The sequence below is a fragment of the Gopherus flavomarginatus genome, chromosome 8, assembly GCF_025201925.1.
Source record: "Gopherus flavomarginatus isolate rGopFla2 chromosome 8, rGopFla2.mat.asm, whole genome shotgun sequence".
NCBI lineage: Eukaryota > Metazoa > Chordata > Testudines > Testudinidae > Gopherus > Gopherus flavomarginatus.
Window position 1 is genome coordinate 22,557,355 of NC_066624.1, and position 27,932 is coordinate 22,585,286.

Consider the following 27,932-nt stretch of genomic DNA (forward strand, 5'->3'; position numbering starts at 1 on the left):
GCAAGGGCAGTGCAGGGGCAGGGCCAGGGGGTGGGCGAGCACCCACTGGGCAGAGGGGAAGTCGGAGCCTATGCTCTCAGCTTTCATTTAAAAGAAAAAGAAGCAAAATAGATTGTCTCTAGCTCTTATAGTTGCAAAGCAACACTTGAAAACATGAACCCTGAAAGTTCAAAAACCATAAAGCAAACAAAAAGAACTCAAATCATATTATTTTTAAAATATCATTATTCGGGGGGACCTGACTCATCTGACAGCTCTTCAGGGATGTATGTGCAACGAGTTAGTGAGTCTAAAACCAGTTCTTTGTGGACAAGTGACACATCACAATTATAATGAGTTGTCTTCCTTGTTGACAGTCTCAGTAGACAGGTCAGATACTGAAAGTTCCATGGATACTGAACTACGCTCCCAACCCTAGAAGTGGTCCCTTCAAGTCATGGCCAGGCACATTGTCAGGGCAGGGTGTGAGAATTTTGAATGGCTGTTGTCTGTGCTGTATAGATCTTGTGGCTACGTAGGAATGAATCTCTCTGTTTATCCACAAGAGCTATACAGCACAGGCAGTGGCTGTACAACTTCTTACGTACTGTTGTTGTCCACTCCACCAGCCAAGGCCCAAATGTGAACATGACACATGATAAAGGCTCAGAATGAAGGACACAGCAAATTATTTTTGCAAGAAATATAAAATACAGTGAAACACCTTCCCTCAGACATAACTTCAGTGTCATGATTCTCTTTTTCTGAAATAAATAATTTTCAACAACAAAAATCAAATTTTATATGGACTGTAGGTAGCTTTGGGACCGAAATGAGGGACATTTGAGAGGCATGTCACCAATCCACAATAGTCATTCTTTGGAGAGGATGGATGGTCCAGTGGTTAGGGTGTAACCTGGGCAGATCTGGAGTCAATTCCCTGCCCAGCCACAGACTTCCCATGTGACCTTTGGCAAGTCATTTGTTCTCTGTGCCTCAATTTCCCATTTGTAAAATGGGATTTTCCTATTTTTGACAGTGGCCTTGTCTTCACTGCTGGAAAGAGGGGATTTTTTTTCTTCCATAATTAATGTGTGTGGTAAAAACACAGTGGAGGTCCCAAAATGTATTAGGTAAGGCAGTGGTATGGTGCTGATGCCAACTAGTTTACCTTGTGGTAAAACTAATATGCCTTGTTTTCACTGGGTTTTCACCTCGGGATAGTTCATGTGCATTAGTTACCCTGAGATAAAAACACACCTTTTGTTATCAGTTGAGACAAGACCTGAGAGATGCTCAGACACTATGGCGATGGGAGCCATACAAGTACCTGAAATAAATGTGAGATACAATTAAATCAACATAAATACAAAAATAAAATACACGTTAATGGGGCAAAAATCACTCATGAACCCCGACTAAAAATGTACAAAAATGCAGCCTGTTTCTTAGCTTTTAATGAAAATGTAAATAGTAATGAGGGGGTTGCTTTGCCTAGCTAGTCACATTAGTGGGAAAGATTGTATTTTTATGTTCTCCTTTAAAGTAGGAGACACGACTCAGAACTAAGAAAGATTTGAATAAATGATTTGAAATCATACTATTTTCCATTAACCATGCCCATTTTATCTGCCTCCACCTATTACTGTTTTAAGATAATCATTTGCTTCATAACCATAGTTATGTTCTGTAGATTAACTGTTTATAATTTAGTGTTTTCCTGCTGAAGCTGAATTACAGCTCAAATTCCCGGGTTAGTAATCTTAAAGCAGTTCTGGGCTTAGTTCTGCCCAGCTAAACATCACTTCTCCTCCTCCTTTAGTTGTACAATCATGTTGGTTTTATGATTCCGGGACCTTCATTTTCATAGAGTACAGCAGTTTGTTCCAATACTCCAGAATTACAAACTAGCTAGGGAACAAGTCAGCAAGAGAGAGGGACAAGAGAAAATTGTTCTTGATTAGCTTTGGAAGGCCACCTAGTGGTTTTAGTTGGGTAACACCAAAGGACTCTGATGGAATCAAAGCATTTACAGGCATTTTTGCTGAGTGGTTGTTTGTAGGCTTAGTTCCATTGTGCTCCAGCTGGTTTTGATGTTTGTGCTCAAGAACAGAAATTTCAAAACCTGCTGGCAAGGTCCCCAAACTATCCAAACTCCACTCATCAAAAGGATATTTACCAAGCTGCTGACTTCTCATTGCTATTGTACTTTATGTCTTCATTGTTTGTTATGTGTTGCCATACCAGACTCTGAGTCCCTTTGCACTGAGGAAGCCCTTTAAAAATAAAATGTATTATTAACAACCCTTAAGTATCAAAACAAAACACGCTTTCTCAACCAATAATACATCACAGATTGATTTTTCCAGGTTCAAATCATCCAGTTCCACTTACCAGACCTGTAAAATGTTCCACCCACTTCCTTAGAGCTTTTTAGTCATTAAAAGAAATGCTCTGTCATATTTTCCCTGGAAAAAAATGATGTGGAGGATGTTAAAAGGACACAAACTGTCACCGCCAACTTAGTCCTAGCAGGCTTTTCACAAAAGCTAAGATCAAAAGAGATCTTTATTTGATTGTTTTGAGCCAATCGAGAGTGCAGTTTTACAAATACAAACTCCTTCACAGTGCTTATCAATCCAGAATATCACAGCACCAAGAAATGAAACAGACTTCATTGATTTTTCCTGTCAAAGCTGAGAGAAAAAGTAAAGAGATGCACAAATGATGAAAATATGCTAGCTGGAGTCCTTAGATTTTTTCCATTTTAATAATCTACTCTGCTATTGGTAACATAGGAAAGGAAATGTTTATTTACAATAAATCATTTTAAAGTGAATGTTGTTTGTTTGCAAAAAACAAGCCAATCTATTATGGACAAGTACAGATCATGGTTGGAAGATGTCACTGAGAGGTCATTTGCCATCAGCTTTTTGACTAAGTCTTTTTTCCAAATTATAAAGATTTATGTTCATTATGGTAACTTTAAGGCTATTTTATTTGCATTACTCTCATTTGTTGCAAACCCACCTAATCATTCTAATTTCCACAGGTGTAATCAAAGGCGCATAGAGGCGGCGGGGACAAGGAGAGGGAGTGTGGGAAAGATCTAGGGGATGCAATGGATGCAGTAAGCAAGTAAATGAGTCAGTGTGTGGACAGAGAGTGTCTGAGAGCTGCTGAAACTTCATAAACGAGCTGGAGGCTGGGCACAGACATGAGAAGCATGAACCAGAAATTTGCACACAAGGACGGAAGATAAAATATTAAAATGGCTCAATCCAATCACAGGAAAGAGACCCTCCTGGAGATGCAACTTGCCATCCACTTTGCTTGGAGTAACATTTAGTATTTGATTTCCCTATTTAATTTTTAAAAAGAAGATTAAGACATCATGTTTTTTACTGATTTCACTCTACACCTTCACACTTGCACAGCTGAGACTGTGTGGGTCTCCCTAGTGAAAATGTAACACACAACCATGCTCGTTAAAACTATTGGTTGTATTAACATCAGTATGATCTAATCTATCTTCCTATGGTATTGATATCATGCCTGTCAAGCTGTTATCTAAGCCCCACAGTATGCATTTAAATGATTCCATAGTTTCATATAGTATAATAGTAATATAACACCTGGATCTTTTATAGCACTTTTCATCAGTGGATCGCAAAGTGCTTTACCAAGGTGGTAAGTATCATTATCCCCATTTGTACAGATGGGGAAATGGAGGCACATAGCAGTGGAATGACTTGTTCAAGGCCACCCAGCAGGTCACTGGCAAATCTGAGGACAGGATCCAGGTCTGCTCAGTACCTGCCAGTGTCTGTCCACTAGGCCACACTCTCTCCAGTATTGTTATAATACTGTTATTGTTATTATTAGTTTCAATTATTTGTAACTCTATATGTAATGTAAATTTTACTACTTGTGCATAAAGCTGATTTTACAGCTCTTCTATTTGTTTTCATGAGTCTAGAGACCAACCTTTAGTGGTGACTTAGAAACCTAGAAGGTCCCAACTTGTAAAGTTCAGCAATTTTTGAGTTATGTCCATGCAACTTTAAAAAAAAATTTACTGTCTTTGCAGCAGAAAAAGGCTATTTTATTCACACTCATACAATTCAAAATAATTTACTCAAACTCCCCAACCAAATTCACTTTTGGCTAAGACTAAACATAGAAAATTTCAGGTCAACATTTTTTATTTGGAAAGTTCTGCTCACACAGACCAGAGGGGCTAGAATACTTTCTGGGGTTTTACACTTTGCCTGTCACTGTACAATCTGAGGGCCAACAAAAGTCTGAAGGAAATCAGAGCACTAGATCCTCAGCTGCTGTAAATTGGCCCATGGTAGTCAACAGAGCAACGCTGATGTACAGTAACTCCTCACTTCAAGTTGTCCCGGTTAACATTGTTTCATTGTTATGTTGCTGATCAATTAGGGAACATGCTCGTTTAAAGTTGTGCAATGCTCCCTTCTAACGTCGTTTGGCAGCCGCCTGCTTTGTCCACTGCTTGCAGGAAGAGCAGCTGTCATAGTACAATTCCCCACTCTGAACCTTAGTGTCCAAAGATGGGGTACCAGCATGAATTCCTCTAAGCTCAATTACCAGCTTAGAACCTGTAGCCCTGCCACCAACCAGGAATTCTAGTGCCTGGTACACTGGTCCCCACAAAACCTTGCCCGGGGACCCCCAAGACCCAGACCCTCTGGATCTTAACACAAGGAAAGTAAACCCTTTCCCTCACCATTGCCTCTCCCAGGCTTCCCCTCCCTGGGTTACCCTGGAAGATCACTGTGTGATTCAAACTCCTTGAATCTCAAAACAGAGAGGAAAATGTACCTTCCCCCCTCCTTCTCTTTCCCCCTCCCAGACTCTTCCTGAGAGAAAGTAATCCTGGCACAGAGAGAAATCAGCCTCTCTCCCCCTCTTCCCTCCTTTCTCCCCACCAGTTCCCTGGTGAATCCAGACCCAGTCCCCTGGGGTCTCACCAGAATAAAACACAACTAGGTTCTTAAACAAGAAAAGCTTTTAATTAAAAAGAAAGAAAAAACAGTAAAAATTATCTTTGTAAATTTAAGGTGGAATATGTTACAGGGTCTTTCAGCTGTAGACACCGGGAATACCCTCCCAGCCTAAGGATACAAATACAAATTAAAATCCTTTCAGCAAAATACAAATTTGAACTCCTTCCAGCCAAATACACATTTGCAAATAAAGAAAACAAACATAAGCCTAACTCGCTTTGTCTATCTAGTACTCACTATTCTGAATCTATAAGAACCAGTATCAGGGAGATTGGAGAGAAACCTGGTTGCACGTCTGGTCCCTCTGAGCCCCCAGAGTGAACAACCACCAAAACTAACAGCACAGCCAAAAAACTTCCCTCCCTCAAGATTTGAAAGTATCCTGTCCTCTGATTGGTCCTCTGGTCAGGTGACAGCCAGGTTTACTGTTCTTGTTAACCCTTTCCAGGCAAAAGAGATATGAAGCAGGTTTGTTCTATTAACTCTTACTTATCTGTTTATGACAGCAGCCCATTGCAGTTAGCTGATGGGGGCTTGGAACCAGGGTGGACCAGCAGGCCCCCTACCCTATCAGCTCCCCGCTCCCCTAAGTTCCCTGTGCTGCAGCCACCCAGCAGGCTAGCAATCAGCAGTTCAGCTGTCCCTCCCCCACTGCCATGTGCTGCTCCTGCCCCCTGCCTTGGAGCTGCTCCCAGAGACTCCTGCTTGCAGGGGGAGAAGAAGGGGGCTAATGTCAGGGTGTCCTTCTCCCCTCTGCTCCTGCACCTCACTTACCTCTTCTCCATATAGAGCAGGGAGGGGAAATGGTCGGAGAGAAACAGAGAAAGCCTGGGGCTGCTGCTGCTGTCTCAACTTCCTGATCCAACTTAAAAAGACAATGCACTTAAGAGTGGATCAACTTACTTAAAGGGGCAGTGTGCATCTCTCTCTCACACGCACAAGGTGTGTGTCTGTCTCTGTCTGCTATGCTGTCTCCCCTCCCTCGTGTTTGTGCTGCCTTGTGTGAGAGGCTACATTAACAACAATGTGTTAACCCTTGAGGGCTCAGACGAGTGCTAGTTCATCATTTAGCAGTAAGGCATCCCCTGGGAAATATCCCTCCCTCTTCCACCCTCTAACTTCACCACCTCAACCAAGCTTCACAATCATCATAGCTGTGAACAGTATTAAATTGTTTCTTAAAAACATACACTGTGTGTATATATCTATATAATATATAGTATTTTGTCTGGTAAAAAAGTTTCCCTGGAACCTAACCCCCCCATTTCACTAATTCTTATGGGGAAATTGGGTTCACTTAACATCATTTCACTTAAAGTCGCATTTTTCAGGAACATAACGACCACGTGAAGTGAGACGTTACTGTACACTAAGGATCTGACTCTCAGTGTCTGCTGATGCTTATTTCAGTGCAAAAAAGGGACAAAACACAGCCACCGAGCATGATGCTAGGTTGAGTATTAACTATGCAAGTACCTGATGTGCAGCATGTGACTGCAAACTACTTCTTTCTATCTCCTCACCTGTAGCATTGTCCCGGAGATAGCAAAACACAACAAGATACTCTCAGCCCCCGATTCTAAAAGGTATATAGGCTCCTAACTTCCATCTTGCAAGGTCCAAATCTTCAAACTACCTGGCTACCTCAAATATTATTGCTAAGGGTCTGCTGTCCCCTCTGCAGGAAAACCCTGAATGTGAGAAAGGAAATGCAATGAGTTCCTACTAGCAAAGTTTTCTTAAAATTGTCCTATAAGTAGGATTGGACTCCCTTCTCCCCATGGACATAAGCAGGGGTTTGACCCATTAAGGCCACAGGTCTCTTAACATCTACTGAGGGCCCGTGCCTCCTCGCTAACCTCCCAACCGACTTTCTTTTCTTTTCCCTTACTGACCACTGCTCCTGAAACCACCACCACCTTCTTCATCAGGAGAAAGAGCTGTCGCTGGACACTGGTTCAGACCCCACAAAGTAATACTGACAAGGTCAGCATTATCTTTTGCTGGGACACCCTATGGAGTTGAGGAGATAGAACAAAGTACAAGACCAGATAGAAGCTGATCTAACAGATCTAACAGGTGAAATGAGTCTTGATCTGCAGACACATAGGGGACGATCCACCCTAGGGCATTGAGAAGAATGGGCAATTGCTAGTATGTGCTACTAACCATGTAATTATAAAGTGACCACAAGTTTAAAAATCCCCACTATAAAATTAATCTTCCAAGGACATCAGTAGGTATATTCACTGAGGCCTGGTCCACACTACACAGTTAAATTGATTTAAACAGCGTTAAATCGATTTAACTCTGTACCCGTCCACACTACAAGGCACTTTAAATCGATTTTAAGGGCTCTTAAAATCGATTTCTGTACTCCTCCCCAACGAGAGGAGTAACCCTAAAATCGATATTACTATATCGATTTAGGGTTAGTGTGGACGGAAATCGAAGTTATTGGTCTCATTCCTTTAATGTAGCTACCCAGAGTGCACCGCTCCAGAAATCGATGGTAGCCTAGGACCATGGACGCACACCACCGAATTAATGTGCCCCAGCGAGGACGCATAAAATCGATTTTATAATATCGGTTTTATAAAACCGGTTTTAGTAATTTCGATTTTATGCTGTAGTGTAGACGTAGCCTCAGACTGAGATAACTCAATTCACAGTCTGAATAGCATTATTGCCCTCAATGACACCAATATATCACCAAGCCTATCAGAAGACTTAGCATCACAAAAGGATCACCATGCCATTTGTGAGCAGTGTGACAGTGTTACCTGCCACCAGCAGGCTGCCAAGAAACACGTCTCAGTAGGAATTTGTTTGGCCTTACCAGCAAGTTGAAAGATACTGCTGCTGGGTTTCTCCTCCAGCACTGGCAGCAATTGGTATTAACAGAGTACAGAATATGCACTCATCTATTTTAGTGGGTCTTTATGATGGCATGGCTGGGATTGGTTTACAGTGTGCAAAGAAAACAAATGGCAAATGGCACAGTATTTAAGACCAGGACTTCAGTGTACAAACAAACTGAACTAGGTGAATAAGTTATATCTTAAGTCATCACCTCACTACTCAAGAACAGACTGCTTCATAAAATCTAAAAATGGGCAAGGCCTATTAAGACCATCCAGCCCATATCCCGGACAACACACAATTGTTCCTTACAGTATATTTTCTAGTTGTTGTTTTTTGTGTCCAGTCTAATTTTAAATATGCCTAGCTAGGAGGTTCCTATTGTTTCCCCTCGGAGATCCTTTCACAGCCTAATAGATGTTGAGTAATAGATTCCATAACCCTTGAAATAACAATTAGATTGTAAGCCTATAAATAATGCAAAACTTTGTTCTGTTCCTGTCTGTGTTTTGCAAACAAATATAATCTTACTGAAGCCCACACCAGAGGGATGTTTTGCATAATATTTCAGTAAAGACTAGGAGCAAGTGAAGTTTGTTTATATCTTACAGAAAACACAACTCAGGGAAACTGAAGAGAGCTGCTATACATCCTGAGTATCTGATGGCATCATAAACCACTCTTGCAGTTACACGGTGTCTTGAGAGCTTTCCGTTGTATCTATCTTAACCAGTACTTAGTTAACAGTGAGGTTTGGGATACGAATATAATACAACATGAACATAAGAGATATCCTGCCAAATCTGGACACAGAATAAAAGCCCTAAAAGTCAAGACATTAAACTGCCAGGTAAGTGCACAAGCATCTGGCTGTGAATGGACAACAGTGACATCTTGTGGTTCTGAATCTAAGGGAAGTGCCCCCTGCAGATTTGGCAGGCGTGTTCTGTCATACTTTATACCACCTGAGCAATAATATTTGTATTAAAACAAAGCACCACATTTCTGAAACCCATTCATTCTTCAACTCTTTGCTACTATGTGCATGATGTGCCACATATAGCATGCGCCTCTGAAGAGTTAAATACTGTTTCGCTGTACATATTTAAAGGCAGCGATACAAAATCAAGTGTATAGTAACCACCTGCTGTTTGCAACATCTGTTAAGAGTGTAATGGGTATCTGCATATAATGCCAGTTTTGAGCATTTACCTATTTAACACGTTTCCAATAGCATCATTCACCTTCCCCACAGGAGGAACCAACCAGGCAACTTTCACTTATTTAGCTTATAAAGCAGTTAGGAAATCGCCTCCTCACAACATTTTGCAACAATGATTTCTAACTCAGACCTCTGGGAACTGTTATTGTTAGTTCATGCACCAGGGAGGGTGCAGTTTGAGGCTAAGAAGACCTCAGTGTTTGATTACACACACAGCAGAGCTGGAAGCCTCATGAAGTAGGGCAGATGATAGAGCTTACAACCAAACTACTTAGACTGTAAGATCTTTGGGGTAGGGATTTTGTGTTCTGTGTTTGTACAGTGCCTAGCACAATGGGGTCCTGGGTGTTACAGCAATAAACAACAGTCTGCCAGGTCGTCTTCTGTTAGATCATTTTACCCACCTCTGTCCTCTTTAAAACAAACTTCTTTTTTCCATCACGTGGTGTCTCACCGAGTAATCTTGTCATCTTGATATTCCCCATTTCTTCCCTCCGCTGTCTCCCTACTCTTTCATTACCCTGCCTTGTTGTGTCCTGTCTACAGTTAGTTTGGGAGCTCGCTGGGGCAGATACTCTGTTGTTTGGAAGGCACCCAGCACGTCTGGGCATCACATCGTGGTTTTTTGCTTGCGTGGGCTCCTAAGAGAAAGTATATCAGAAAGCGAGCAATCCAAATGCAGCACTGGCACAAATGTACACTCAAAGGAGCACTTTAATGTGGACACGCCAGTTGTATTACTGGTGTGCTGGTGATTAACATTCCAGGTTTCTCTTTTGCAGCCAAGGCCAGAGAGAAGAGACTTGACTGTTGCGAGTTGTGATTACATCTACAGTGTGGTATAGCTTTATGCACATAGCCAGTCTGTGCTAAAATATCCTACTTATATTTGTCTCTCAATCCTCACCTCCTTCAACCCCTCCTGACCCACTTGTTTGTGTCATCCACCAGTGTCTTCTAGAGTTTGGGGTATGGACTGTAATTGGCTATGTTTTTGTACAGCCCCTGGCACAATGTGGCTTCAGACTATGTGGGTGGGTAATATAAAAGATTAAAGGCTTTACTGGTGGTGTCCAGCATCTAAGACCAATTGCATCACAGTGAACTGTAAGTACTTCCACCCATGGGCAAAACAGCTGTATGTTCATGTCAACAGAACTTCTGCCAGTCATGATGGGTGGGCACTATGCGATGAATCCAGATAATGTTACAGGTGTCTGTGCTGATAACTTGTGGGCGGGGGGAGTGCAGTGGTTTTAGTTTCCTATTTCAGTCAGTTGTTGGCTTAGTAGTAGACCCAGCTTAAAGACAGCTACACTGAGCTATCTGAGTGGAATTTCCAAAGAGCCGTTTCAGTTAGGATTCTGGGGTGTGGACACACAAACTGTTAAAGTGGTGTCTCAGACTGTTTGCTAACATAGGTAACCACTTTCGCTATGCTTGACTTACACAGCATTTAGAAAGCAAGGCAAGGGTCTAATAAAATACCTCAGACAGATAAATACATTCTTTGTGAGATGAGCATTTGTAAAGCAAGGTTTAAATATTGGTGACATTCGAGGCTTTGTCTGCAAGTAGAGAGGGACCTGAACTTCCCCAAACACTACCACGGTTCCATCCAGGGTGTAAGCCTGGGCCCAGCTCACATTTTAAAGAGTGGGAATCAGGAAAGATAGGTGGAGGAGGGATGGATAAGCACCCAGAAGTCCAGTCACTGGCCTAAGACACCTGGATCTGCAGCATGTTTGGGATAAGAGAGGCTCTCAGGAGATTTCAGGGCTTGTTTCTCCCACTCTAGCCAGAAGTAGCATCCTCTCTCCCGATTATCCAACATCTCCAATTTCCATTCTCAACCAGACCCTGGAAATGCAGAGGCAGCATTGCAGCAAAAGTAGGGGCAGGGGGGAGAGTGTTAATAGAATTGTTTCTAGTGTCAGGACAGGTTCCTTTTGGTCCAGGTCTGGTCTGAAGTGGAGCCAGCTTTTTATATTATCGGAACTGCTTGTCCAATGCCATGTACTCTGCACCGACCTCTCTCAGGGTACATCTACACTGGAGCTGGAGTAATTTCTAGCTATGGTAGGGTATCCATGCTAGCGCTGATAAAGCCAGCACCTAAAAACAGAAGTGTAGTCAGGGCAGCATAAGCGATATAACAGGCTAGTCCCCCGCGTACATATCTAAAGTTTCAGATGAGATTGTACTCAGGGTAGCTAGCCCACCCCACAGCTTGCACCACCATAGCAACACTTCTATTTTTTTTACTATGGTAGCTTAGTCAAAGCTAATTCAAGTCTGTGTACCTGAGCTGGAAATTACATCCTCTGCTCCAAAGCAGACATAACCTCCATGAGTCATGGTGCACTGATCTGCTTGGCACCTCTAATTATGAGGCTGGGTCAGGACATTATTCATAAGTCTCCATTTTCCAGCAGTTCAGTACTCGGGCATTAAAATTCACTCAGAGCTGACACAGCATGTGGCAGAGGGGCCTGAGAGTGAATTAAATCTAAGGCTTCGTCTACACTAGAAAAGTGCAATTGAATGAAGTCAATTAAAATAGTAAGGATAAAAAAATAGCTAAACTATTGCACCCTTCTATCATAGACAAAGCCTCACAAACTAAGGTTCACTAGAAATGGGGAGGAAAAGCTCCCCTCTCCCATAGTATTAGCTGCTTTGGTTTTTCACAACACACATTTAATGGCTGTATTATCAAATAGAATTTTGTAGGTCCTATTCTAAAGAGGTGGCCCTAGTTCATGCCATTTAGAGATTTAATAGCTAAGTTAAGTTGTTACTGCACATAACACTTAGCACAAAGACAGCTTTTCATCTTAAAAGCATTACCCAATCCTCACCACCAGCCCTGCGAGGTAGGTAAGTAACGGAGGCAGTGTCTCTAGTGGCTAGAGTACTGGACTGAGACTCAGGAGACCTGGACGTGGCTACGCAAAGAGCACTTTGCCGGTATAGGTATACTAGACTGGCAAAGTGCTCCTAGGGTGGACACTGCTCATATCATCCCCTTGCCAGCGTAGCTTATCCTGCTCACCCACCCAAGCATAAAAAGCTCTCCTGGTAAAAGTGCAGTTTGGCTGGTATAACTATGTGCACAATAGGGGTTTTGACAGCAGAACATGTAGGTCACAAATCACACCTCTTCACGCCCCTGGCCAACACAGCTATGCTGACAGAAGTGAGTAGTGTAGATGTGTTAATGAAGTCTCCTCTTGGCTCTGCCACTGCCTTGCCAAGTGACCTTGGGTAAGTCACTTCACCACTCTGTGCCCCGAGGATAATGATACTTACTGACTTTTGTAAAGCCCCTAGATTGCTAAAATGTTGTACAAGCTCTAGGCATTAGTGTTATCCCTATTTCTCATGCAGGGATGAAGCACAAAGAGATTAAGTGGTTTGGCCAAGGCCACAACAAGAGTCACTGTTAGAGTCACAATGAGAACTCGTATAGATCCCAGGCTCATGCTTAGACTGTCTTTCTGGCTGCATGAGCTAGTATATATATTTTGTGGGCAGTCAAATTGGGGTTGCCAATAAATTTAGCTCTTTTTTCTATTCACCAGCAGACTAAATTTTATGATGGTTTTTATTATTTGTAACAGTTTAAAGAACAGTGTTTGTAAACACATTTCATCCTATGCCTGTGTGTGATTGGTCATAGGGGGATTGATTTTGTTCTTTGATTGGCTGGCTGAAGCTTTTTAAACAAGAGATTAATTAACAGCAAACACACACAATGGTAGTGTATAGGAATACTGAATATGTTTGTTCATGCACCAGTTCCGTTGCTCACAGGCAAATCTGGGCAGTTGTATGAACAGCAGCCAGCATGTGAGCAAAACCCTTCAGTGAATAAAAGGGGCCTGAACGAGATTGAACCAAAGAGCTATCTGGAGCCGAGGTGAAAGTTCGCGAACACTTGCTTTGCCGACTTTAGCCATGCTAAGTTTAAGCCTAGACATTTCTGTTATCAGCCAGAGTCACGTTCCCAACTAATATTGTGCCAAATTTGGATTTACATACAGCACCAAGAGGGCTTCCTATCTCTTCCGCTAACAGTGAAATGGTATTTTACCATATAGGCCTGAATAGTTTAATCACAACAACATACTTTTTAAAAAGATTGTAGATTCATATGCACACAAGAGATTGGATGAAAATTCTCTCCCCTTAATCCTGCCTTGAACCATCTTTAAGGAGAAGATTGAACAATGTATTTGAGTCTTTAAAAAAAGTCTTTTGAGTCTTTAAAAAGTTACATATGGGAAGGGAGGAGGGCTCAGGGGACTGCATATGAAACAGCCTTTTGCCTCTAAGCCCTCGTCCAGACTAACCCGCGGCATCGGCGGGTTAAAATCGATTGCTCGGGGATCGATATATCGCGTCTAGTCTGGACGCGGTGTATCGATCCCCGAGCGCGCTTACATCGATTCCGGAACTCCATCAATCCGAACGGAGTTCCGGAATCGACGCGGAGAGCCGCGGACATCGATGCCGCGCCGTCCAGACTGGTGAGTACCTCGATTTTAGAAATTCGACTTCAGCTACGTTATTCTCGTAGCTGAAGTTGCGTATCTAAAATCGATTTTAATTCCTAGTCTGGACGTGGCCTCAGTCACCATTTCAAATCCAGCCCAGGATTGGAAGGTATTACCAGTTGATGGCTGTTCTGTGGACTATGATTACTGTCTATATTACTAAGCATTTGCTCAGTGCTATAGTTGTCCATATCAGGTACTGATTAGCCCCATTTATCAGTGTCAGCAGAGGCCAAAGACTGAATGGCCACCTTCTGACCCCCATGGGAATTACAAAGGGTATGTCTTCACTACCCGCCAGATTGACAGGCAGCGATTGATCCAGCAGGGATCGATTTATTGCATATAGTCTAGATGCGATAAATCGACCCCCGAGCTCTCTCCCGTCAATTCTGCCTGCACCTCTCGCGGTGCTGGTGTACAGGAGTCGACGGGGGAGTGGCAGCAGTTGACTCGCCCCAGTGGAGACACCACGGTAAGTTGAGCTAAGTACATCAACTTCAGCTACATTATTCACGTAGCTGAAGCTGTGTAACTTAGATCGATCCCCTTCCCCGCCAGTGTAGACCAGGGCAAAGAGTAAGGTATGTTAGTGAGGAAGGGTATGAGAGCTTGCACTGCTGTTCTCCATCCACATTGCCACAGTGCTCTTTGCCCTGGCCAAACCGGGGGGGGGGGTGGAGGGGAAATCGATCTAAGTTACGCAACTTCAGCTATGTGAATAATGTAGCTGAAGTTGACGTACTTAGATCGACTTACCGTGGTGTCTTCACTGCAGTGAGTTGACTGCTGCCGCTCTCCCGTCAACTCTGCCTGCACCTGTCATGGCGCTGGCATACAGGAGTCAACGAGAGAGCACTTGGGGGTCAATTTATCGCATCTAGTTGCAATAAATCGATCCCTGCTGGATCAATCGCTACCCGCTGATCCAGCGGGTAATGAAGACATATCCTTTGTAGAGTGCTCCGAGGGCTCCAATCTCCAGCTCTGACAAAGTTCACCAGCTCTGAATTCACACACACACACAATTCTGATGTAAATCACAAGTCTAGCTGTAGCTTTCAGCCCCAGCTCAGAAGGGCTGAGGTGCACTTCTACAGCTTTCCAGGAAAGAGGTGTTTTTAAAAAAACAAGATGGATAACTGCGTGCAACTAAAGCCACAACACAGAGCAAAGACCAGCACTCTTTACCCTATTGTCCCTCCTGTCCTCTCCCTCATAAAAGTAAGAGAGAAAGCCAGACTTGCCTTTCACGTTCTGGCATAGCCAGACAGACATTTTTTGAATCTGATTGTAAGAAATAAGGTGTAAGAGGATTAAGTTATGAGGGTATAACACCAAAATGATATAAAATACTTAAACCAGATATTTTTCTAACATTCTTCAGTCCATTCAATGCACTGCTAGAGGCACGTTCTTTTCCATCTTCATCTACTGCTATCACCTTTTACCAGTTTGTCTGGTTTGTTCCAATAAAGCAAAGCTGCCTTTTGGAGATGTAATTTAAGCAAACACACACACGGCAAGTCATGATGACTGAATTATGGCTACCATGTACTGCATAATTGCTACTCCACAATGGCTCTTTATCGAGGTGGTCAACTCATTACATAGAACTTTGTCTTCAAAACTGTTGCTCTGATCTTCCCTTAAGATTGATGTTTGAGGTAGTTCACTAGCACAGGTGGGATGCCCAGCTGATATATGGCACATGCGCTGTTGGTCAGTTTCAGAAGCTTCCTGACAGCCAGCCTGGACTGAGACATCAAGGATTTTGGATGAGCTGCACAAGAAGGGGGAAAAAATGACTGTAAACTTTCAGGACATTCCAAACCTTCTGCCTTAAGCAAAGAGAGCATCTAGAATGAGTCTCTCTCACAGCACACTCCTCGTGCAGTTATATTCTGCTTGGCTTTCGACTAGCCATAAAGGGGCTGGCAACTGCAACATTTTAAATGAATAAATTCACACATTCTCTCCCCCTCATGCCCCCGGTCATATGGTCACACACTTACAAGCTCACTGAGGCATCAAGGTCCTGCATCTCCATGCCACTATATACACAGGAAGTAACTTGTCTGGAAACCTTCTTCTTGTTATAGCTTTTCCCCTTTCAGTTTTTTCCTCAAAGGCAGGGACATGGGACAAGCTCCTTGCTGTGGCTGGGCTACTCAACATGTTAAATGATGAGCTTAGCTACGGGGGTTTCACAAGTGCTGTACCCACACTGACAATTTTAGGGCAGTCTCACACTAGTACAAGTGCAGCTCTGTGGGATAACAACAACAGTGGGAGAACCAGACACTAGCACTGCCACTGGCATCACCTAACTTTGCTAAGAGCATGTTAGGTTTGTAAAAGTACCAGAGCCCTGTCTACACGAATCCTGCCACACTTGCTACCAACAGTGGAGCTGCACTGGTGGCAAATTCTGTTCAGAAGCACTTTGAGGAGAACATCAAGAGGATGAAGTTAATGTGTCTAGCCATCCTCTTCTCCTCCACCCCCATCTTCCATCCCCTTCCTCCCACATTCTCTTTCAGATTCTGGAAGATACTAATTGGAACTATTAAACTAATACATTAAACTATTAAACTAATACATAGGAACAAATACTAATTGTTCCTATGTATATTTCTACTCCTCTTGCTGCCCCCTCCACAAGACACTAATTGATCCAATGTCTGTAGCAAACTGCTGAGATCACGGTACCTGTTCACCCACTTTGGCACTTGATAATAACGGGGGGGGGGGGGGAAGGAAGGAGAATCCTGAGTATCAGTTTGATTTGGTTCCTGGCCATACTGACTTTGATCATCTTGTCTTCCCTCCAGATTCACCCTTACTCCTTGCTGTGGCAACATTTTCTGCAGTCAACTCAGTTGGGTTGTGGCAGTGGAGATTTTCAGACCAGGCTATATTGATGGAGGGGAGGAAGGTAACCTTCCTTTTAGGTACTCCATGTACTGAAGATTTGGTGGTGGGAGAAGGAAGTGAAGGAGTTAAACAGCTTTGAATGCAGAGGAGTCTTGTGGTGAAGCTACTACAGGCTCATTGGCTCTTAATGTGAAAACTCTAGGTCAATGGCTCTCAAAACTTTTTTTACTGATGACCCCTTTCACACAGCAAGCCTCTGAGTATTATACCCACCCTCCCTTATAAATTAAACACACTTTATATATTTAACACCATTATAAATGCAGGCGGCAAAGCGCGGTTTGGAGTGGAGGCTGACAGCTCACGAACCCCCTGTGTAATAACCTCATGCCCCCGAGGGGTCCCGACCCCCAGTTTGAGAACCCCTACTCTAGGTGATGGTGAGGTGGAGTCTCGTGTGATCTACATTCACAGCTATGTCACCAATGGCCTCATCTCGAAACTGTACCTTCTTTAGCAACAGCAAGTTTCTGGGAAGCACTTGGGAAAAGCAAGCAACGTTGTGTGTTTTAACCTGACCAACCAATAGGCAGCTAGTAGATTTAGCATCAGTTCATTGTTTTATCCTGAAGAATGCAACTACTTCTGGGGTGAAAAGTAGCAGTTACTAGCCGCCAGCAACACCACCCAACAGGTTAGGACAGGAACTGAAGAAAAAAAACCCTGTGCCCACCTGAAACTCCAAGGAAATTTAGGCTAGCAAAAAGCCCTTACTCAAACTGATCTCAAGTTGCTTTTTTGAAAATTGGCGTACTACCCAAGTGATGTACTATCAAAGCTGTAAGGCTAGTGCAAGTTTCCAATCTATGGCCGTGCGTACAAGTTACCTCTTTCCCTGATCAGCAGCGCCAATGCCTTACTAGTCGGCGAGATCTTATCTCCTGCGATGTTTGGTAAGTACACATTGGCTCCAAAATCAATGAGCAGTTTTGTGAATTCACTCCCACAACCATGTCTCAGGCAAATTTCAAGCACAGTCTTGGGCTGCTTGATTCGTGCAATCATTTTCTTATCAGTGCAGTTGTAATTGGGATCTGCTCCATAAAGCAGCAGCATTTTAAAACACTCCAGATGTCCATAGACCGCTGAGAGATATAAAGGGCCTGAGCAAGCTGCAGAGTTGGCAGCCCACTCTGGGACTCTAGCTTTAACATTGACTTCTGCCCCATAGTCTAAGAGTTCTTGCAGAATGCTGACATCTCCATCTCTAGAGGCCGTGAGCAGTGGAGAACAGTTATTGTAGATGCTGCCAGAAGGACTGGCCCCTGCCTCCAATAGTGCTTTGACACAATCTAGGTGGCCATTACTAACAGCAGTGAATAGCGGAGTTTGCGCTTTCACATCTAGGCTGTCTACTTCTGCTCCATGGGCCAAGAGAACTTCTAAACTTCTCAGATGGCCCTTTGAAGCTGCCAGGCGAAGTGGGGTCCCCAGTATCCCCCAACCACTTCTGCTGTTAATAAATGTTTTGTATCTGTCTTGGCACAAGAGTTCATCAAGAGTTTCATAATCATCCTGGGATGCTGCTTGGTTCAGTTCTTGTCTTTCTCCATTATCATCTTCATTTTCTCTGGGCTGGAGCATGGAGAAGATTTTGCTTACATCCATTAGATTCATTTTTGGTTTGTCTCTTAAGTATAACTCTCATCATGAACTGTGTAAAGCATGAGATCTATGGAACAAGAAACAGGATTAGGAACTAGCTCTAAAAACAGCTTCATTCTCTGCTCTGGGGAATCTCAGACGCAAGCGGAGAAGCACAAGGACAAAATAATTACCTTATAGTCATTCCTTCCTCAGACAAACACTTACATTTTCCCAGGGAAAACCACGTTTTATGACAAAAAGATCTGGACCAATGCTCCAGTATGAGCATGGGCTGTGAAACCTCAACCTACACACATCCATGTAGGTATTCAGAAAGCAACAATCACTGTGGCATCTACTACTAATTCTTATCCTGGTTTTGTATGGAATTTTTGAGGATGAAGGAGGAGGGTTCTGGATTAGGCATGGAGCTAGGATTCACAAGACTTGGCTTCAGTACCGTCCTGTTGTATGGCTCTGGGGAAGTCACTTAAGGCTAGATTTTTGGAAGAGTTCATCATCCAACTGCTAAATGAGGCAGCTACATTTACAAAAGTGCTCAGGACTCACTAGCTCCCATTTTTCTTAATGGGAGTTGTTGGATGCTGAACAATTTTGAAAATCTGGCCCTTAAGCTCACCTTGCCTCAGCAAACACGATCTGTAGAATGGGAAGAATAATGCTTAGCCAACAGCCACTTTTGCAAAGCACTTTGAGACCTAGATAACATTCTCAAGAAGTTTTAGGAGCTGGCAGTGTTACTGACATTTACAGGTACAATAGACAACAAGCCTGGATCTTTTTTCTGTCTTGCAATTTTTAAGTGACTGGAATAGCCATGTTGTATTATTATTACTATTATTTAAAAGAGAATTGTAGCATTAATTAAAAATGAAATTCTAATTAAGCATTTTCAGAAAGGGTAGTAAGGGACTTTCTGAAGTAAATATACAAGCAGCTAAATCTCTTACAGCAGGGGTTCTCAACCTTTTTTTTTTCCCCCGGAGGCCTCCCCAACATGCAATAAAAACTCCATGACCCACTTGTGCCACAACTGGTTTTCTGCATATAAAAGCCAGGGCCAGCATTAAAAGGGTAGAAAGCAGGGCAACTTCCTGGGGCTCCACACCACAGAGCACACCATGAAGCTAAGTTGCTCAGGCTTCTGCTTGGTGGCAGGGCTCAGGTCCTGGGCTTCAGCCCCAGGCAATGGGACTTCAGCTTTCTGCCCTAGACCCCAGTGTGTCTAACACTAGTCCTGCTTGACAGACCCATGAAACTTGTTGGGGACCCAGGAGAACTACTGTTTTACAGAGCAGGTTTTTCCTATCCCTGAGCAGGATTGCAGAACCAAGCTGCATTTACATTTGTCTTATAGACAGGGGAAATGTCTGACAATTGTTTCTTTTACACAGCAGCTGTAATGGAATATGGAGGTTTGCCGTATGGGCTCAGTCCATTGATCCAGTTAATCTGGTATCTAGCCTCTGCCCTGGCCAATTCCTAATGCTTCTGAGGAATGTGAAATCCCCCACAATGCATCTGACCAGCTGTGAAATGCTATAACTTAGGGAAGGGCAGAAGGAATTCTTGACACATTCCAATCCCAAAGCATCTAGAATTTCCTTTAACAGAAGATGCATCATTAACAGCTCTATCCATTCCTTCTCCTAAATGATTCCTGCAAATACTTTTATTAGGAGCTGAAATTCTCTATTTGTCAATTCAGCTGCATTATGCAACTAGTCTATTCCTGCAAACACATCTATGACAAGAATGATGCTAGTAATTGGATGATACATTTCATAATACAAAGCTAGTGGGTATCTACTTAGATGTAAACAACTGGAGACCTGGGGCAGGGTTAGCACCCCCCACCCAAATAATTAGGGATTGTATTAGTGAAGGAAATGCTGAGTTTGGAACAGAAGCTCATTTATCTCACTTTATTAAAAGCAGACAAATTTAGTTATGGTCCAAAACTACGCATTAAAATGACATTCAACAGCTGTCATTTTCTTATTTTTAACTAAAGCTCCGATAAAAAAAACCTAGTCTATGCCTTGATCTAAGAAGGTTCCCATGTACCATTCCATCTTAGCAGCTACATTTTCTGAATTAGTTGAGTAAGTTTTGTGGCAGTTTGTAAATACATTAATCTGTTGCGTCTGTATCTTCTAAACTTGTTTCAAACAAACAATTACCCTACGTTAATACAGCAATGAAGACTTGGAGTTCTAGAGGAGAAACATGAAAATTATGCACAACTGATTTTTTTAAACATAGGACTTGATTTGAAAGGAATGCACAACTATACTTAAAGGGAAAAGATATTGAAAACAAAGGACAGCTGTAATATTTACTAACAACAAATCAATGTATTAGAATAGTGTGCAAAAGCATCCATGCAGTGACACTTTGCTAGTGTAAATACTGTAGTGAGAAACATATTTCATATAATTACTGATCAGAATAGCCAAAAATGAGATATCATCTATACATTGAAGCAAAACATGCGCATGTTTGATCTTCAGATAGTTACATATTTAACTTACATATACTTACATATTTAAAGCTGTGGTTACCAAGTTACTTTAAAGTTGCCAAAGCTGCCTGGCCATTATTATGTGGCTGTCTTACCTCTGTGAGGTAGTTGATGCTCACCTAGTGCTGTGAAGCAGGCAGCTTGTCCCAGTGCTAATTCTCTTTCACCATTAAAAAAAAAGAAAAAAAAAGAAGACACGATCTTCCCAGGAGGATAAACCTCACCCAAGAACAGGGCACCAGTTCAGTTCAGAACTGAAGCAACGCAGGTTGTCAGGCACACAGCTGAAATGCCACTAGAAGGGATAAAGGCCAGGGCTCTCGGGCTAATTTTAGCCCCACAGGCGTTTTATCTTACTACTTCCATTCTTGGAAAGTTCTCACTTAGAAGGGTAAATATAGAGGGGTGGGTTGGTGACGCTTTTAGAGAATGGGGGGGATAATCATGCAGATGCTGTGGAGGACCAAGATATGAGCACAGACCAGACACACACAATACATTTGTTTCATTTCATCTCCTCCAAAGTCAGTCACTTTTATGAAGACTTGAATATATTTCTTAACTAGATTGCTGGTCAGTTTCCTGCCCTGGACTTACACCAACATTGGCAGGCTTTGAGATCTCTAAGTCTTGCTCCGTGCTCTCCTACCATTTAAACCTATGTTCTCTCAGCCTCTAATCTCCCCTCTCCCCCGACACCTTTTGCACCTTCAGAGCAACTGCCACTGATTTCCAAGCTTTCAGTTTCTTTTATTATTAACCTATGGAGAGATTGAGCTGACAACTGGCCTGCCCTCATTTCTAAAAGGAGAATGCTCTGTATGTGTCTGTGTGTGTGTTCTCATATGAGCCAGTTTTCATGATGCTTTACTGAAGATGGTTTTCAGACATATGAACCAGTATACACCCACCTTCCCAACCACCTCTTTGATATTACAAAATTAAGCAGCATGCAACAAGGCAAAAATCTCCAGTACCTTGGAAGGAGGAGGATTAGCAGTGTTTGAACAATATTATCAAAAGCTGTCAGCAGGCAGGAGTGTAATTTTATCTTAGCCAGTTCATTTTAAACCTTTTGAGGTGGGGGAGTAATTATCTGACAGTCTGAAGCAGCATTATCAGAGCTATGAGATAGCAAGAAAAAACCCAAATTATCCAGGAGAAAGATCTCCAATATAAGAACTAAATCAAGGGGTACTCTGATAAGGAAGCCTCCCCCCCATTTTTTTAACCCTTCAACAAGTGGCATAGTCAGAATTTTAGTTTGTGCAACACTGAAAATTGTTAAGTGCTATGCAACACTAAGAATTATTACTACAGGAAATTTGAAATTCACTGAAATATTTGTAGACTTTCTATTTGGAATGTCACTAACTCCAAACATGATATAAAGCAGAATCTATTGCTTGGAAAGGACTAATTTCCCAAAGCTCAGGAATATTGTGAACAAAATTGATTGGGAGGAAAAACAGAAAAAAATGTGAATGAAAATTGGGAGTTGTTTAAGAAGAGTTTATTGGATGGCCAAGAAGCCATGATGCCACATCAGGAAAGAGGACAACTTGGGCTATAAGCATAACCTGGTTCAGTGATGAAGTAAAGGCAGAAATTAAAAAAGCAACATAAATGGGGAAAAAAGGGAAATGGATAGCAATCAATACAAATAAGTTATGAAGAGTAGAAAGTTGATAAGGAAAGCTAGAGACATCAGGGAAATAACATATATAGCTGGCAGCACAAAGTACCAAGAGTTTAAGTATATAAGGAACAAAAGAAATTCTAGCAATGGTATAGGCCCATTATAGGTAAAGATGATAAAAATGTTAATAATGACAAAAAAGCAGAAGTATTCAATATTCTGTTAATGAAATAAAGTAGGATGTTGTATTTGTATCACATAAGGATGATAAAGCACTTTCCAATTCATTAATAAGTAAGGATGATGTTAAACAATGTTTATTAGGATAAACATTTTTAAATCAGCAGGCCAGGATAACATGCACCTAAGACTCCTAAAAGAGTGGGCTGAGGAAATCTCTGGCCTGCTGATGTTAATTTTTAATAAATCTTGGAATACTGGGAAAATTCCAGAAGACTGGAAGAGTGCTAATATTGTGTCAATATTCAAAAAGGGCAAGTGGAATGACCTTGGTAACTATAGTCTCATTAGTCTGACATCAGCCAGCGACAAAACAACAAAAAAAGTTTATATAGGATTTAAATTGATAAAGAATTAAAGGATGGGAATATACTTAATGCCAGACAGCATGGTTTATGGAAAATAGTTTTTGTCAAACAAACCTGACTTCATTCATTGAAATTACAAGTTTATTTGATAAAGGTAACTGTGTAGATATAATATACTTGGACTTTTGTAAGGTGTTTGACTTAGTACAGCAGCACATTCTGATTAAAATATTAGCACCATACTAAATCAATAAAGCAAATATTAAAGAGATTAAGAACTGGCTAATTTACAGATCTCAAAGTAGCATCACTGGGGAATCATCACTGAACAGGAGTGTTTCTAATGGGGTTCTGCAGGAACTGGTACTATGCCTGATGCTGTTCACATTTCCATCAAGGATCATGAGGTAAACATAAAAGCACTGATGAAAAAATTTGCAGATGACACTAGTTCATTTACCCATACAAAAGAAGAGTTGGTCTTGCTTCCCGCTGAAGTCAAGTGGAAAACTAACACACTTTAGCAATTCTACAGTCTTATTATTTCATACACTTCCCCATATCCCGCCATATCCCACCTTTTTGATGCTCAATTTAGATTGCAAGTGCCTTGTCCCAGGGGCTGTCCTTAATTACCATATAAGCACCATGCACCTATCACGTTACATTTACATGTTAATGTATTATTTCAAGGGAATGCTTGTGCCTATAGTGTGCACAAGTGTTCCAGTTAAGTTACAGTTCTACTCTGTAGAGTAACTATATAAAAATAGAATCTTCTTCTGCCACAGATCTGCTGACTTCAGTGACAAAAATAATTTTTAGTTCTTTACTTGTATCATCTCTGATGAGCCAATACAGCTATGGAAAAGTGAACTGAAACCTATTCTCTCTCATGTATCAATGGAATTCTTAAGTTGCACGCAGCTACACCTATGCAAACCCCTTGAAGACAGGTAAGTGAGGATCTAATTTGGCCCACAGAACATATTGGTGTTGACATATAAAGGGGAAAAAGTTGTTTTAAACTCAAAAGCCCAGGTTCTCAGAAAAACATTTGAACTTGTAAACTGAGCAGATTTAATAGAGAAATTGAAACAGGATTTGTCAGTTTTAGAGAAGCACTGTTCAGAACAGAACTGCACTTTACTTGATGCTGTGAACTCCTGAGAAAAGGAGTTTGTGACTAACCCCTTGTTCACTGATCCAGGAAGGCCCAAATTGAGGATTCTGTGTTTCTCCTCCAAACAGTTGACAGCTTCACTGAGAGCTCAATTCTGCTACCTCACCACACATGGCACACAATGAGAGCGTTCAAAATATTTGTTTCTGTGCAATTTTATTCTGCATGTAAATTGTTACTAATCTGAGATCTTCAAACTTGCCAACTAAAAGATTTGTAGTTCAACCTTTAACACTATCAGTTTGTCATTTTACGTAGCCATGGAGCTTAAAATTACACTTGTCATGAAGCTCTACTGCCCTATTAAATTTAAATAAAACACTGAATCCCTATAAAAATTATACTACCAATAAGAGAGGTGGAATATTAAAGGCTCTAGGACTGTGAAGACCACAAAGAGAATTAAACAAAATGGGTCACAAGATTTTGGATACTTTATAGGCAAAACAAAATCTTCAGTAGAACGAAGAAGTGGTTTATTTAACTTAACTCTCAAGCAGTTTTATCCTAACTCAGTTTTAGTTAATATGCTGTATTGACAGAAAATAGCAGATTTCATTAAAAAAATTAAGTATCAATTAAGTTTACTAATTGCTGTACTTTTAGTTAATGCAAGGTATCTTCAGGAGAAATCAACTACCCTAACACCTGATAGGAAAAACAAGGCTTTGACAATATACCTACATCTAAGGCCACGTCTACACTACAGCATAAAATCAAAATTATTAAAACCGGTTTTATAAAACTGGTTTTATAAAATCGATTTTACACGTCCACACTAGGGCACATTAATTCGGTGGTGTGCGTCCATGGTCCTAGGCTACCATCGATTTCCGGAGCAGTGCACTCTGGGTAGCTCAGTAAAAGAATGAGACCAATAACTTCGATTTCTGTCCACACTAACTCTAAATCGATATAGTAATATCAATTTTAGGGTTACGCCTCTCGTTGGGGAGGAGTACAGAAATCGATTTTAAGAGCCCTTAAAATCGATTTAAAGTGCCTTGTAATGTGGACGGGTACAACGTTAAATCGATTTAACGCTGTAGTGTGGACCAGGCCTAAACATGGTATCTGCCTCCTCAAAGTTTAAGGAGGTGGTCACAGTCAGTCGTGAAAGAAATTAGAAATCACCCAGACCAAAGGAGTTGTCAAATAGAGAATAAGCTTCCCTGACATGTAAATTACAGCCTTGTAGACTCAATTCAGTTCAACAAATCATAAGAAGAACCTAACACAGGCAAATGAAGAATTTCATTGACAGTGTCAGGAATATTTAAGATTACTAAAATGAGAAAAATCTTAGAAGCCTGTGAGGATTTAGAACTCCCACTTGCCAGGAACATTTTTGCCTTAGGATACAGAAATTGAATTTGCACTTTCCATACAGCAGTTGATACCACTGATCAAGGGCTGGTTAACACAAAGTGACCTTGGGCACATTTCTGAGAATCATCTACCTTTGACATTTTTCTTTAGCCAGTGTCTTTGATTGGGGTGGCAAGACTGTGTTGAGGCAATTCACATTCATACTTGTGTTTTTCTGAGGTATCATGATCTAGTTAGTGGCTAGAGTTCTGTCCCTAGCTCTTCTGATGACCTGCTGTATATCCTTGAGCAAATCATTTCATATCTGTGCCTCAGTTTTCCCATCTGTAAAATGGGGATAGGTGATTTTATCTTTGTAAGGTGCTTTGAGCTCTATAGCTGAAAAACATTAAATCAGGGCTACAGACCAGATTTTAAAAAGGTATTTATATGTTTGCACACTCATTGGGATTTAGGCTAAGTACTAAAATCCCTTTTGAAAATGGGGGTTAGGCTCCTCAATCAATAGGTGCTGTAACTACCTTTAAAAATCTGGACTTACGTGATATGTTGTTTTAGCTTTCTCTGATTCTGATCCTGTTTTCCACATAAATGCAGGGGGCCACAATTGTACTCACTAATGTAACATTTGTCAAGATTTTTTGATGAGCAAGTTAACTGAATGTTCCGCCTCATTTCATTTGCATCCATTTCTGCTAAAGTTGAATAAACTATTTGAAAATGGTCATATAAATAAAATCGGAAAAATTCCAAAGGGGGTAGATTTTTAAATAGCATGCAAGACAAAATCCACTTTTTGAAGGGCAAGTTTTATAAACAAAGAAAAAAATGTTAGAGGCCTGCATTATTCTAAGGTTCCAGTCTTCTACTTAAAGAAAAAATTATCTTTAAGTAGGATCCCACAATACACAAACTTTGCTGTTTCTTAACCATGCCCATTGCTTGTTACCACAAGGTATGTTCAACTAAAACTTGCCACAAATTAACAAATTTTAACATGCCTGCAATAAAGTTTCCATGCTGGTGTGATTTTATTTATGACCTTGTGGAAGTTTAATTGCTCAAGCAATTTAAAATTATAGTGGACAAAACTCTGGAGGAAGTTCTACAGAGAACAGTCCTGCACTGCCCCTGCAGAATGTATGTGTATGAAAGAAAGTGGACTAACTGACTTAAGGCTTTTGTACTTATTTCTAAGATTCTTGGAATTTAAGAAGGGCTGTTCAATTAAAGCAGCATCGTTAGCTTCATCCAAAGCAGCAGTTTCTAAGATTTAAATGCATCTTCAGTTTCAGAAAACCTACGTTCAGAAATCTCTTTTCAGAAAGAAAACAGTAACCATTTGATAAGGAAAAACAGCAGGTTAAGAAGTGTGAATCTGCAGACAACGCAGTAGGGATGGAAGGAAAGCTGGTATCTGCAGAAAGCTACAGAAGCTTACCCAACTGTGGAGAGAATCTAAGAGGCACTGGCTATTATACAGGATTCTTACCTAGGACAGCAAGGCAAAAATTGTGGGCTGGACACTTAGGACGGAAAAAGCCCTAGAGCCCATACTGGATTTGAGATTTAAAAAGGAGTCAATATAATTATCTTTAAATAGCACCTCCACCAGAAGGATTCCAAATGTTATACCCAAATTGATGTCCAAATCTATCCAACTAAACCACTTCAGCTACCACTGAACAGTGGCCACTAGGGCAACACACTGCAACTGACAGAGTAACTGCTGTTCAGAGATACAGGCCCTGTGGAACTGAGAATGCTGACTCCAATTGCTGCAGGACGAAGCCTTGAGTGCTTTCAACAGAAATATGACATTTCTTACAGAAGCCTGTTTTACAATGAGATCTAGGGAAATGAGCTGCCAGGATGGGACAAGACCAGAGTTTAGAGAGCTGCTACTAAAAATTTGCTGAAAGTCATCCAAATGCCATTTTCTATGAAGTCATTTGTGTCAAAGGAAGGTTGTTTTTGATGAAGGAAAAGAAATCATTGTGTTTCCTTCTAATATATAGAGAGAGGAAAGCTGAACATCACTCTGGGATAGCATGAAAATATGGACAGCATGTATTGTGATGGTTAATGGTGCTTCATTCGTATCATTCACCACAGACCAGAGACCTCTATTGACATTGAGTAGTACCTTATTCTGCAAGTAAGTGCCACTGAAACCAATGGGACCGCTTGTGGAGTAAGGTACTTGTCAGCATGAGCGAGGATGGGGGGTAGGGAGGGAAAAAAACACTCTAGTTAACATAACTTTTTGTGATTTCTTGTAGTCGTCATTGATTTGTCATTTTAATATTTTAAATTTTAACCCACAGTAGAAATTCACAAGCTAAAAAAACTGACTGAAGAGAGAAACATTTCACAAACCTCTTTACCTTAAAAATGCAAAAAAAGACTTTAATTTTATTTTTGTAGGAAATAAAAATAAAATTGTAATACAAATGAAGTGTCTTGAGCCAACCAAATTCATTTTGAGAAAAGAACACAGTGCTTCTGT

General features: G+C 41.3%; 2 protein-coding genes across 5 annotated transcripts in view; both read right to left on the reverse strand.

The window, feature by feature from the left end:
• The window catches only part of LOC127056585 (myotubularin-related protein 8), a 177,859-nt gene that overhangs the window by 101,097 nt on the left and 48,830 nt on the right, over nucleotides 1-27,932 (reverse strand). Inside the window, exons 14-15 of one of the 4 annotated variants that reach the window (XM_050964617.1) lie at nucleotides 2,374-2,447; nucleotides 1,337-2,255 (exon numbers count right to left, since the gene is read on the reverse strand). The exons of 1 other annotated variant lie outside the window; for it this stretch is intronic. In XM_050964617.1, coding sequence (XP_050820574.1) covers nucleotides 2,403-2,447 — 45 coding nt within the window. In that variant the 3' untranslated portion in view covers nucleotides 1,337-2,255; nucleotides 2,374-2,402. Of the gene's footprint in view, nucleotides 1-1,336; nucleotides 2,448-18,209; nucleotides 18,265-20,843; nucleotides 20,888-27,932 lie in introns of those variants that run through there. 2 more of the 4 variants (XM_050964619.1, XM_050964616.1) reach the window with 2 other exon arrangements.
• Nucleotides 15,024-18,209, reverse strand: ASB12 (ankyrin repeat and SOCS box containing 12). Its single transcript, XM_050964696.1, has 2 exons — nucleotides 17,420-18,209; nucleotides 15,024-15,438 (listed from the first exon to the last, which is right to left on the reverse strand). The coding sequence occupies exons 1-2, from the start codon at nucleotides 18,207-18,209 to the stop codon at nucleotides 15,305-15,307; spliced, it is 924 nt and encodes a 307-aa protein (XP_050820653.1). The 3' UTR covers nucleotides 15,024-15,304.